Source organism: Rhinoraja longicauda, chromosome 5 (genome assembly GCF_053455715.1).
Source record: "Rhinoraja longicauda isolate Sanriku21f chromosome 5, sRhiLon1.1, whole genome shotgun sequence".
In the NCBI taxonomy this organism is placed as follows: Eukaryota; Metazoa; Chordata; class Chondrichthyes; order Rajiformes; family Arhynchobatidae; genus Rhinoraja; species Rhinoraja longicauda.
Genome location: NC_135957.1, coordinates 65,622,480 through 65,636,355, shown reverse-complemented (window position 1 = coordinate 65,636,355; position 13,876 = coordinate 65,622,480). Strand labels below are relative to the sequence as shown.

At 40.2% G+C, this 13,876-nt stretch overlaps 1 protein-coding gene across 2 annotated transcripts in view; it reads right to left on the bottom strand.

The window, feature by feature from the left end:
- LOC144594034 (PC3-like endoprotease variant B) overlaps positions 1-13,876 on the bottom strand; it is a 1,240,467-nt gene that overhangs the window by 40,141 nt on the left and 1,186,450 nt on the right. For both annotated transcript variants that reach the window (XM_078400201.1, XM_078400200.1), the window contains 2 exons: positions 11,531-11,645; positions 4,424-4,557 (listed from right to left, as the gene is read on the bottom strand). In XM_078400201.1, the coding sequence (XP_078256327.1) occupies positions 4,427-4,557; positions 11,531-11,645 (246 nt within the window). In that variant the 3' untranslated portion in view covers positions 4,424-4,426. The remainder of the gene's footprint in view (positions 1-4,423; positions 4,558-11,530; positions 11,646-13,876) is intronic.

Sequence of the window (13,876 nt, the reverse complement as noted above, 5' to 3'; positions counted from 1 at the left end):
AATTGTTACCGATAAATTCAGATATCTTGGAGTTTACGTTACCAGGAAATATTCCCTCCTGTTTAAAACAAATTTCCCTCCATTAATTACAAAACTTCATACTTATATTCAATTATGGAAAACACTGCCTATTTCCCTCCTTGGCAGATTGAATGCCTTAAAGAGGATTTTTCTCCTGCAGCTTTTATATTTATTTCAGACAATACCTATATATCTTCCCAAATCTTTCTTTAAAAAAATTGATTCCATTGGTACTAACTTTATGTGGGACTACAAAAGTCACCGAATACATAAACGGCACTTGTGCAAATCCAAAGAGAATGGAGGACTAGCTTTACCCAATTTTCTTTCTTACTACTGGGCAACAAATATTAAAACCATAATCTTCTGGTTGGATGATTCATACCAACAGGCCAATTGGCTAAAAATGGAAAGAGAAGATTGTTTGCCTTGTTCCATAAGCTCGATTGTCCTGTCTCCAATAACCCTGAATAAGTCAATGTACGATTATAATCCTATAATTCATGGTACTATTCTTATCTGGAAACAGTTGAAGTTCAGTCTTAAATTGAGAGACATGTCTCTCCTCCTTCCTATTGCAAATAACCGCTCTTTTAAACCCTCTACTTTAGACGGTGTCTTCAACCAATGGAAGAACAAAGGAATGAATACTGTGGGAGACCTATACTGGAAGTGGACTTTTTCCTCCTTCCAAGAGTTGCGGGTGAAATACGATTTGAATACGAATAATTTTTTCAGATATCTTCAGGTTAGGGACTATGTACATAGAAAACATACATGCAAGACTACAACACTGCAAGTCAAGATAAACTTGACGAATGTTTGAATAGACATGCAGATACAGAGAAGTTGATATCCAACGTTTACAATGTTCTTCAAAACATCAATTTTTTCTTTTTAATTTCTCTTTTCCTTCTTTCTCTCTCTTTTTAATTAAATGCCCTTTTGAAAAGTGTTAAAACTGAGGCTGTTCATAAAGCTACAAAATTGTCATGTTTTTTTTACACAAACACTTCCAATAAAACATAAATAATAATTGGCTTTGGTAAAATTGCAAATCGTCCCTAGAGGTTAGGATGGTGCTAGTGTCCAGGGGTGATCGTTATTCAATGTGAACTCGGTGGATGGAAGAGCCTGTATCTCTAAAGTAAACTAAAGATATTTAAAACAAATAAAATGAGGGAGAAGATACAATGTGAGGATAAACTTGAAAATACAATAAAAGCAAATGATAAAAGCTTCTATTGTTGCATAAAAGGGAACATATTCACTAAATTAGATGCTGGTCCTGTGGAGGAGGAGACTGGGGAATATAATTCCAAGAGATACCTTTTCTGTGCACAGCACACCAGCACCCCCAAAAGATTAAAAAACTAGTTTTTCATTTTTTTAGAATTGTTAATATTGTATGCATATTACCAAAGTTTAAAAATAAAATGTTAAATTAACTTAGTTGGTCAGGCCATTAAACAGCTTATGAAAGCTTAGAGGCCAACGATTAGCCAGAGGCACCAACAGCAAGGAATGATTTGCCAGCTCCCTTTAGTCTACCAAAAAAAGCACTGATTCCAACTAATAATTTTAAAATAGTCTTCACAGTTTCAGGCTTTAAAAATGTTCTAATGATAATGGATAATTAAGTGACCATCGGGAAGGAGGAACTGAAAAGTTCAGAAAGGTATCCCAACTCACAACCCAATGGTGTGAACATTGAATTATCTAATTTTAGGTGATTACAAATCCGCTGCTTCACACTTCTTCCCCCACCCTCCATGTTACCCTTCCTAATGCCCCACCTGGACTTGCATCTATTCCTCCCCTCCCCCTCCCCCACCCCTTCCACCTACATTCCTTTCTCTACCATCACAATTCGCAATTCTTCAATCCTTTTGTCTCACACCTCCTGTCTTTTCATTCTGGCCTTTGTCCAACCATCTGCCTATCAAATCCCACCTTCACCTGTATCCACCTGTTACCTGGCGCAGGCTTTGTCCTGCTTCTTCTCTCTTCCTGCTTTTTCACTCCCCCACCCGACAATTAAGCTGAAGGTGGGTCCCAACCCAAAACGTCACCTATCCATGTTCTCCAAAGATGCTGCCTAGCCTGCTGAGTTACTCTAGCACTTTGTGTCAATTTACCAGATTTTGTTGATTAGAAGCACCATTAGAAATGGCAAAGTCAGATTTACACTAAAGTTGAAACATTTTGCAGTGGGTCAATAAACCCAGTAAAGCTTGGTAGCGATGAAGATAAATTACATTGTATTATTTGTATGGCATTAGATGGCATTTGTGTTGAGACTATTGCATCTAATGCCAATGCAGTAACGTTACATAACAAATCTATGGACCACCTCACAATAACCTTCGAATTCAATCGGTTGCTTTCTCAAAGCTTTCTTTTACGAATGTGGGGCCTCGCATTCTACCAGTACAAAGTGCTCCTCTGTCAGGCCTTGCTGAGTGTGTGTCACAGGGCACGCATTGCTGGCAGACATCTGTGTCCTTCCTCAAACATTGCTTCTCCGCTCCAACATTCAGGGAAACTAAACGTCCTGAATCATTGTGGCCGATCTTTGCATTCCTTGCACTTTCACCCCACAGCCAGGAATAAGGCTGAAGGCTGGGTAACACACTAGATTTCACTGAGCTGCTAAACTTTCACAATTTTTTTATGTCAGAAGTTTCATCTCCATTTCTTTATGCTGCTTTTACAGTCAAGCCTCAGGGGATAATCAGCACAATAACAATTTGTTTAATTTTATCCTCTTTATTAGGGGATATTCAATGATATGAAGCATTCAGAGAAAACATACGGAAATAAAGCACAGAAACAGGCCCTTTGGCCCACTGAATCCAGGTTGACTGTCACACACCCATTTTTACACTAATCTTACCTTAACCCATTTTTTTCTCTTCACATTCCCATCACTATTCTCTCTACCATTTCTGATTTTATCATTCAGCTAAACACTAGTGGCAATTTACACTTATCAACCCACACATTTTTGGGATGTGGGAGGAAACTGGTGCACTCAGAGGAAACCCATGCAGTCACAGGGAAAACTTGCAAACTCCATATAGACAGAACTGGACGTCTGTATTGAAGCTGGGTCACTGGGGCTGTGAGGCAGCAACTCGGCTGGGTGTGTTGGTTCATTGGCCTCTGTTAATTGCCCCTAATGTGGATGGTGTGGGATGGGGAAAGTGGGATAAATAGAACTAGTGTGAACGGGTCACTGTGGACTCCCTGGGCCAAAGGGCCTGTTTCCTTGCTGTATCTCTAAATTAAAGTTAGAAGTCCACTCAACAGTTCTCCACGAGACATTGATTAAAACCAAGGATTTCACAAGTGGAATATTGAGGATAGAGATTCCATCACCCTGTAGTGTAACATGCACCTGCAGGCGATACTAATAAACTGCTGTTGGGTATAATGTGTTAATGAGCAACATGGATGTTGAAAGCAACATTTGACAGGATGGTAATTTAGATGTCCCTTCCTGACTTTAATGTAACACAATGAGTGCTCTGATTGTCTATCCCAAGAAACATTACAGAGAGGAGCTTCACTCACAGCATGTGGTCTTTTATGCAAGAAATAAAAAGAGATCTTTACTCTGGTTATTTCAAATAAGTAGTCAACAAACATAATGGAAGTGACTAATTTATTTGATCGCCTGACACTACGGGATGGAAATGAATTGTCTTTGACGTGCACTAAATGTTTAAAAAATATGTGACAACTCCACTTAGTTTGTATTAAAGCATAAATTTTAATAATTTCCTAAACAAAAATCAGATGGTGAACAATTTTCTTTCAAAAGCAAACACATTCCCTCTTTTGTACCATGTGGTGTGAGACAGAATGCAAAGGGTTCCCCAGTCTTCATAAAGCTGTGGTTACAAAAATCTCCTCAATGATTTAAAGTGCACATTACAACGTTTTCTGACTAGCGATTCTTAATTCTGACTGGATCCACTGACATATTAGAAAGGCTTTGACTGGAACAGGAATTTGTAGTTTACTGATCTGATCTTCTGCCCTGATAGACATACGCATGCTCCCACACCAGGACTACGATGTTATGATGCAATGTCTCTCTCATCAATCGGCTGAGGGAGGCTTATTGGTCGGGATATTCTTTGACTACCTGGCTCATAATAAGCCACAAATAATAATGCCTGTGTTTGACTGGGTAATCTGCTGATCAGTCATCAAAAAATTCAACATCCAGGGTGAAATATTTCTCAGGAACTATCAATGGCAGAATGCCCTTTTTTCGATCTTGCAATTCCAACATTGTTCTCCTTGGTGACATAACTTATAGAAATGTGAAATAATTTGTTATTGTGTTCCATACAAAATAAAATGTTCCATCCTAGATGGCAAAGTAACATACCTTTTACTTGGAGACCAAAGGTTCGTCATTAGCACCCAATGTTGCTTTATTCGCCGAGACATTTTGATCCTCAATCAACTGTTTTATTGCATTGGACTGGAGATGTTTCTTCATTGTTCCACTTGTAGTTGACTCTGTGCAAAATCAAAGAGTCAGCATTAATACCCACCCACAAATCCTTCATACATCCTGTCATTTTTAGGAACAACTTGCAATTATCACCTTACCTTTAATGTAAAGACTTTTGTAACATGATTAACAGATTAGTTTTAACAATATGAATATTGAACTACGGAGGAGGAGATTAGAAGTGTAACACGAGACTTTGTCGAAGATTGGTAAGAGTAGAGAAAAGCTGAGAGATTGTGAACAAAACATTTCAGAGTGGGTTTCGGACAACTGAAAACTCTGCTGCCAATACAGAGAGAAATGGACTGAGAGAGAAATTCAGAAAAAAACAAAAAGCTAAAGTGAGAGAGAAAGAGAGAGTGACAGATAGGGAGGGAGAGAGGGGGTTAGAGAGAGAGAGAGAGAGAGAGAGAGAGAGAGAGAGAGAGAGAGAGAAGGAGTCAGAGATAGACAGTCAAACAGAGAGAAACTAAAAGAGACAGAGAGTCAGATGATGAGGCAGAGAGAAAGAGAGACAGTGTGTGTGTGTGAGTGAATGAGAAAGAGAAAGGAACTAGAGGGAAAAAGCAATATCATCACAAAGACAATGAGATTATACCTACACAGAATTTTGCATCATTAAAATTTTTATTGCTTATTTACTGTTTCTTTGAAGATTTGTAAAGCACAAAATTTTTCTGTGAGTTCAATAGGTCAAGGTAAGTTTTAACAACGTGTTGCTCAGCCATGGAGATAAGCAAAGCCCCAGGTATTGTATCAAGACGGTCCTTAATTAGTTGCTCTAAGTCAGGATGATATCAAGATCAAAAGTGACCATGGTTGGAAATGGGAATAATGTCAATTGGACCCCCTCCTCTTTGATACCCAGTGACCTCATGCTGGATTCATATTTGCTAATGAATATCTTCATGATCATAAGTTAAAGGAGCAGAATTAAGCCATTTGGCCCGCCGTCTACTCCGGCATTTAATCATGGCTGATCTATCGTTCCCTCTTAAACCTATTCTGTTTCTAGCCATAACCCCTGACACCCGTACTAATCAAGAATCTGTCAATATCTGCCCTAAAAATATCAATTGACTTTGCCTTCACAGCATTCCTCCACAACCCTGATTTACGTCTTGTAGAATGACATCCTGAAGAAGTCTTTTCAGTATTTTCCTGGGTTTAGGATGATTTGCTTCCAACAATAACACCAACACCTCACCAATGGTGTGGAAGCAAATCATCCTAAACCCGTGGATGAAGCTCCCAGAGGGTTGCAGTCTGTAAGGGGTGGCGGCCAAGATGGTCTCCCGAGGCTGAACGTGAACGTGACCCGGCTGACCGAGGCCTACAAAGGGTAGACACCTAGCTGGTCCCCCGCTCATAGGACCCAGTGGAAAATTGTGAGCAATTTTGGATGTGCTGGCTCTGGAGTGGGTCCAGAGGAAGTTTACAAGAATGATTTCAGGAATGAGTGGGTTAACCTGTGCTGAGCATTTGTCGACACTAGGCCTGTTCTTCCTGGAATTTAGAAGAATGAGGGGGGACCTCATTGAAACATACAGAATAGTGAAAGGCTCGGATAGAGTGGATGTGAAGAGAATGTTTCCGCTAGTGGGAGAGTCTAGGACTAGGGGTCATAGGCTCAGAATTAAAGGACGTTCTTTTTAGGAAGGAAATGAGGAGAAATTTCTTTAGTCAGAGGTTGGTGAATCTGTGGAATTCTTTGCTGCAGAAGGCTGTGGAGGCCGTCAGTGCATATCTTTAAGACGGGGATAGATAGATTCTTGATTAGTACAGGTGTCAGAGGTTACGGGGAGAAGGCAGGAGAATGGGGTTAGGAAGGAGAGATAGATCAGCCATGATTGAATGGTGTAGACGATGGGCCGAATGGTCTAAATTTACTCCTATTCCTTATGAACCTATGACCGTGGCCTGGAAGAGGGAGCCCGCCGAGAAGGCCCCTACTCATCCCCCGAAGACCAGAAAAGATAGAGCTGGTGACGGTGATGGAAGCAACCGGCGAGGACAATAGACAATTGACAATAGGTGCAGGTGGAGGCCATTCAGCCCTTCGAGCCAGCACCGCCATTCAATGTGATCATGGCTGATCATTCTCAATCAGTACCCTGTTCCTGCCTTCTCCCCATACCCCCGGACTCCGCTATCCTTAAGAGCTCTATCCACTCTCTCTTGAATGCAAGAGAGGCAACCGTGGTCTGGCCTACCACACCCTTGAGTTCAGCTGCAGGAGGCGCCCAAAGGTGGACAGGCGAGGAGAGGGATGTCGGTTTGCTGGTTGATCCACGTGTCCAACGATGGCGATGGCTGGAGGCCCGCAGTAGTCTGCGACTTGCCTGGAATGGGCAACATTCATAACAACAAGAGCATGGACTGGACTTTGAAAATGGCACCAAAACAAGGGAGAATCAGTAGACTATTTTGGAACACTTGTTAATCGGGGATGTGCTTGGTTATGGCAATACTCTACTGGACTGTTTGCAAGAAAAGAACTTCACTGTGCGTTTGCACTTCGCACATGTGATAATAAAAGCACCACTGAAACATTGAACCATTGATTGAAGCATCCTGCGTGCAATGTGCTGCAACTCTTCAGTGCAGTTAATTGATCAACAGAGGCCAGTGGAAATATATTTTCTCCAGCTCTTGGTTGTGGTTAAATGATGAAAAAATAGTCATTGGATGGAAACTAGCTCTTTAGGAACAATGCAGCAGGATAATTATGTTAAGAGGGAAAAAACCCCGAAAAAGAAACAGAATATGATGGTTGTAAATGAGTGAGAAGGAAGCCAATAGAAAAAGAATACATAGTTTCTAAAATAATAGTTGATGCAATCCTTCATTGGCATTTCTTTCCTGAATTGAAATCATAACCATTAAATACAAACAGTTATGGCTTTAAAAAATGGCTAATTTATTAACTATCTATCGATGGGTAAGGTAATTTAATCTAAAAAAATTGTAGTTCGGCTTTGATTTGTTCTTTTCACACCTTTCATTCATTTATTCTTTGTACCTTTTCATACCTCTAGTTTCTCTCTCCCCTGACTCTCAGTCAGAAGAAGGGACTCAACCCAAAAAGGCATCTATTCCTTTTCTCCAGAGATGCTGCCTGACCCCTGCTTTACTGGGATATAGGAGCAACATTTTCTTCTTTTCTGATCATGAGTTTACCTCTGTAACAAATCACGGAGTTGGTTACAGAGTAACTTTAAAATAAAGATATTCAGATGTCTTCATAAAGTTCGAGGAACATTTAAAATGTTTACAATTAACACCACGTAGATAACATTTCATATGGAATCAGTTTGACACGAAGAGATCAGATTTTATAATCAGCAATCTATTCCAAATTTATCTTTAGCTATTTTAAAGCTACAAAATTTTGATTGCTACACTAAGTGCCTTATTACAACCTTTGTGACTGATTTGCTTGATGATGGTTATGTTGCATTTTTGATTGGAGACTTAAATGAATGAGCAGAACAATAAAAGCAGGAGTTGTGGGCCTGGAAATTAATGGTTGTTGCATAAACATTTTACTCCCCAATTGCCATTATTTTAATTAATTTAAAACCATCACAAAGAAAAATTTGAAGAGAATCTGTTAATTGAGCAATAATATAATTGACTGCCTTTTCTTGGCTATTGTGGCAATATAAACTGTGATTATACAACATAATTACTGAGCAGTAATGACATCACATGATTTATCATTTGTTTATGCCCATTTGTTTATGTTCCCTGCCTCAAACTGTTGGTGACAAAAAAGCATCAATGATGGAATCAAAATTGACAATCAAAACAAGACTGCAAGATGGAAATCTGAAATGAAAACAGAAAATGTTTTAAACACTCAGCAGGTCAAGCAGCATCTGTGGAAAGAAAAATAGTTAATATTTCAGATCCAGGACCCTTCATTGCTGCCTAACCTGCTGAGTTTCTTTGGCATGTTCTGTTTTTGACTGCTCGAATCAATATGCACTTATTCTAAGGAACTTGAAATTTTTAAGATGATGTCAAAGCAAGAAGAGATATTGCAGATAATTCTTAACTATAATTTCATAAGTTCATAAGTGATAAGAGCAGAATTAGGCTATTTGGCCCATCAAGACTACTCCGCCATTCAATCATGGCTGACCTATCTCTCCCTCTTGACCCCATTCTCCTGCCTTCTCCCCATAACCCCAGACACACGTCCTAATCAAGAACCTATCTATCACTGCGTTAAAAATATCCATTGACTTGGCCTCCACAGGCTTCTGTGGCAGATTTCCACAATCTGAAAACCCAATTGTCACATTAATTTAATTTATTTATTCATTTGATATGTATAAGCATCATTCGCAAAGATCTAGTGCCCAATGATATCGACTCGAGAAGATAGTAATGGACCCCTTTCTTGAAGTATTGTAATCTGTGTGGTAAATTGACATTTGTCATTGAATTTGCTGCTGAATTTAACTATGTCCAGTCTGGTCAAAATTTCTGTGCCTCAGAATATTCATTTTATTCTTATATTCTCCCCATAGGTAATCAGGGTGTCTATGAGGTTAAGAATTAGCTAATATCTGTTCTTTTTTAACTGAACCCATAGTGGATTTATGCTCTGTTAAAGATTTTACTTCCACTATCCCCCACCTCCTCAAGTCTCTAGATGAAACAGTGATGAGTAGGTCAAAATCCTGAAATAATATTATAAATTTGAGTGAGTTAGTGTAAGGGCAGGGGGAGGGGAGAAATTGGTGTGAGTGCAGTTGGGGGGCAGGGGATGGGTGGCTGGAGGAGATGTTGGTGGGGGGGGGTGGGGGGGGGGGGGTTTAGCAGTTATCCAAAATTGGAGAATTCAATGTTCATACCATACTAATACTACTTTCTCATGCAAGGATGCAAGGATGGATTTACAATTATACACCTTTGGTGGACAGCCCCACCTGCTGCAGGTGTATATTGCAAACAATAAAATGAGCAATATTTATCATTTGCACTGGTGAGAAATACGTCCGCCATGTGCGCTGGAATGCCTGAATGGCACTTTAGGTGGTCAAGGTGTTTCAGCAAGAATGCAAGGTTGGAAAATTATCCATGTGATGCTAATGGCAGCCAGAGATTCACCTCAAATGTCATGTTGCATATCTCAATCAACAAGTCAATTATCCTGAAGCTCCCCCCCAAATTCTCTGATTTAGTCTTGATTTTACTGCTGCATCCAGAGGTCATTGTCACATTTCATTCCCATAATGTACTTAATTTCCATGTAAATTACCGTCACCAAAATGTTAACTCCAATTTTTGCTTCATCCTTTCTGTGCTTTCCTTTGGTTGCCCTTCCTCAATTGTCTCATTGCAAGGAAGGTGAAACTTATATCTTTTTTTTTAAACTGCATTGCAACGTGGAAATAAAAAAAAGTGAACTGAATTTTAAAAAATTGAGGGGATTGGAAGTAAACAAATACATGCAAGGTCTTAAACACTGCTTCAATAGAAAGCGTGGCGTAAATTAGTCCAAATTGATACTGTCACAAAGTCCTTATTGAAAAGGTGTTCTGATGTTGTGAATGATTTCCTGAAGTACAAGTGGCTCAATGGAGATGAATGATCAGCAATGGCCAACATACTCAGAATTAACCATCTGAGTACTTGAGTGACTTTCACAGAACACTTCTTCATCGTAATGATATATTTTACCCCGTACAATTAGAATTTTCCTGTCCCAGAGCTGATAGTTCTCAATCATTGTTACTGCGCAGAGATATTGATATGCTAATTTTGGAAAAGGTGAAACAATACCACAGCAATTTGTAAACTCTCCTTTGGATTTATTAAAGTGTAGGCTGCAGGTGGATTTGGAGAAATAATTAGATTTTTTGTTTTTGCCTTATTACTGTTAGCGACCCCTCCAAAAAGAAATGACAGGCCTGATGTTCGAAAAACATTTCATATAGGACCTGGGTGTGCAATAGGGAAAGGTAATTAATGGAACTACAGGGAATGACTAAAGAATTTAAGAGATTTAGAGATATAGCCCTTCGGCCTACCGAGTCCACACTCACCAGCGATCCCCGCACACTAACGCTATCGTATGCTCACCAGAGACAATTTACAATTTTACCATTGTTAAATTCTTTGCTAAAATTAATCTGCTCTAAGTTGTACGCGGTTTATGCCTCATTTAAATATTTTGTGAATCTAGGTCAGTAAAGTTTGTTTTTATTTCTATAACATCATTAAAAAAAAGTGGAATAATAAAGATGAACTAACAATAACCCTTTACCTCAGAAAGTTCTTCATTTGTCTGAGGTCTAAGTGAAAGTGAAGGGCAAGTGTGAAGAAGGGTCTCGACCCGAAACATTCCTTCTCTCCAGAGATGCTGCCTGTCCCGCTGAGTTACTCACTTGTCTATGTTTGGCATGTTTTTGCCATTGATTTTAAAGAATAAATGCAGCTATAAAAATCAGTTTTCTATTTTAACAATGGTTCGTGGTTTGATAGTCCAAATGGCCCTGGATATTTTGTGCAGCCATGGTGTGAGCAACCTATGTTAGGGCCTGGTTCTTTGTTGCCTTTTAGCTTAACCACCCGCTCTTATGGTTAGTACTCCTTCACTGGTCTCATGGACGGCTTCGCTAACATGCATTTGTTTAGTAAAGCACAAAGTTAAGTGTTTCTCTAGTACCCCTTTTGTTTATAATTAGCATCCTTCTCAGGTTGCTAGCCTGACTTTTAACACGTGTATTCTGAGGATCGCCAGAGTCTCAGCTATGTGACAACCTGAGATTCATCTAATAAGTCATAGATATTAGCGGCCACCCTTGTTTGTCTTTGGGCAGATTGGGACTCTCTTTCTAAATAATTACAATGTCACATCCAGTTGCGGAAAAACCAATAGTAAGCTAAGATATTTAGCTTGGTATTCATCAGAGCAATTGAAGAACAAATACTTTTTCAAAGCTTGCAAATTTCCCAATTTACCTTTGTCACTTTCAAATGTTCCCCAAAGGACAAGTTTGAATTGTAGCACTGTTCCAGCTTCTGCTTCGGAGTCAGGCCGAAGGCAGCCATTTGCTGCATTTTTGTTGTCCGATACCTGAGCAAGACACAAAATTGATTCTGATAAAGTGACAGTGTTTGCTTAGCAGAATGTAAGGTGATTATTATGGAGCATACAAATATAAATGTGCCTCTGGTAAGGCAGCGTTTGGAATATGTGAGCAATTTTGGGCACCATATCTGATGGAGGATGTGCTGGCTCTGGAGAGGGTCCTGAGGAGGTTTACAAGAATGATCCCAGGAATGAGTAGGTTAACCTATGATGAGCGTTTGTTGGCACTGGGCCTGTACTCGCTGAAGATTAGAAGAATGAGGGGGGACCTCATTGAAATATACAGAATAGTGAAAGGCTTGGATAGAGTGGATGTGGAGTGGATGTTTCCACCAGTGGGAGAGTCAAAACTGGAGGTCATAGCCTCAGAATTAAATGACATTCTTTTGGGAAGGAGATGAGGAGAAGTTTCTTTAGTCAGAGGGTGGTGAATCTGTGGAATTCTTTGCCATAGAAGGCTGTGGAGGCCGTCAGTGGATATTTTTAAGGCAGAGATAGATAGATTCTTGATTAGTACAGGTGTCAGGGGTTATGGGGGAAAGGCAGGAGAATGGGGTTAGGAGGGAGGGATAGATCAGCTATGATTGAATGGCAGAGAAGACTTGATGGGCTGAATGGCCTAATTCCAATTCCTTATGACCTTATGTGGGATAGGGGTTGGATTGAAACGGGAGGAGGGCTGGCACATGAGGGGTTGCAAATGGACCTTGCGGGTATGGGACAGGTTGAGTTGTTGATGGAGTAGCAGAGATGGAGGAGGTTGTGAAATACTGTTGATGATTAGTGTTTGGTGGGAAGGCTGTGGGAGGTGGTTGTTATCAGAATTTGGGGAGGGAGTTGTGGGAGGGTATCGGTGGTTAGGGCTGGAGGGAGGAAAGGCAATCTAAAGTTTAACTTGATTAATTATTCCACAGTGAGGATTAATTTACACAGCAATACTCCAAAAGGAAAGTTGTTTGGGGGAATGTTAGTATTTTGATATCTAATGCCAAAATTCTATAATCATAATTCACAACTGGTTCAACTTTTGGAAGTGGACATTGTCACATTCCGCTGTGTCTAAAGTGCATTTCGATTGTCCGCACTGAAATATACTGTTACATTTGTAGGCCTGTGTCACATGAGGTTAATGCCAAGCAGCTTAAAACATGATATATTACATAATATCTAGTATAAACAAGTCGGCACAGTGGTAGAGTTGCTGCCTTACAGCACCAGGGACCCGAGTTCAATCCTGACTACAGCTGCTGTCCTTAGAGAGTTTTACGTTCTCCCCGTGACCGCGTAGGTTTTCTCCGGAAGCTCCAGTTTTCTCCCACATTCCAAAGACGTACAGGTTGGTAGGTTAATTGGCCTCGGTAAAACAAAATTGGAAATTGTAGACACTACATCTCGTGTGTAGGATTTCGCTAGTGTACGGGGATCGCTGGTCGGCGTTGATTTGGTGGGCCGAAGAGCCTATTTCCATACTGTATCTCTAAACTAAACTAAACTAAATTAAACTTAACTAAACACATAGCACTTCTGTGATTGTTGCCACCGTTAAAGCAAGCAGAAAGAGGGTATAAGTAAATAACTACAGATGCTGGTACAAATCGATTTATTCACAAAATGCTGGAGTAACTCAGCAGGTCAGGCAGCATCTCGGGAGAGAAGGAATGGGTGACGTTTCGGGTCGAGACCCTTCTTCAGACTGAAGAAGGGTCAGTCTGAAGAAGGGTCTCGACCCGAAACGTCACCCATTCCTTCTCTCCCGAGATGCTGCCTGATCTGCTGAGTTACTCCAGCATTTTGTGAATAAACAGAAAGAGGGACTGGTGCAGGAGCAAGTTCATTATGTAAGATACTACTTTACTGCTGCTGCATTGAAGGGTCAAATGTCTATAGTTGAGATAAAGGTCCTGTTTTCTTGGAGTGCCTTCTGAAAATTGGTCCCATTGCTCCCTGTCCACATGGCATTGGGCCATCATGATAGGAGCAGTCATTTGATGTGACGAATACTATCCTTCAGTTAGTGATGGGGAAATTGGACATATCTCTTCAAGCATGGGAACATCCAGTAGCCAAAGATTTAACGCTGATCATTATTTTTATAGCCAGATGCAAAAGCAGTGGTAATCCCTTTAAATTAGCTTCCAGCATTAAAAACACCTCAGGCAATTCCTACTGATTTAGAAACCATCTGCCTTTCGAAGGATGACTGGCTCTTCAGACTC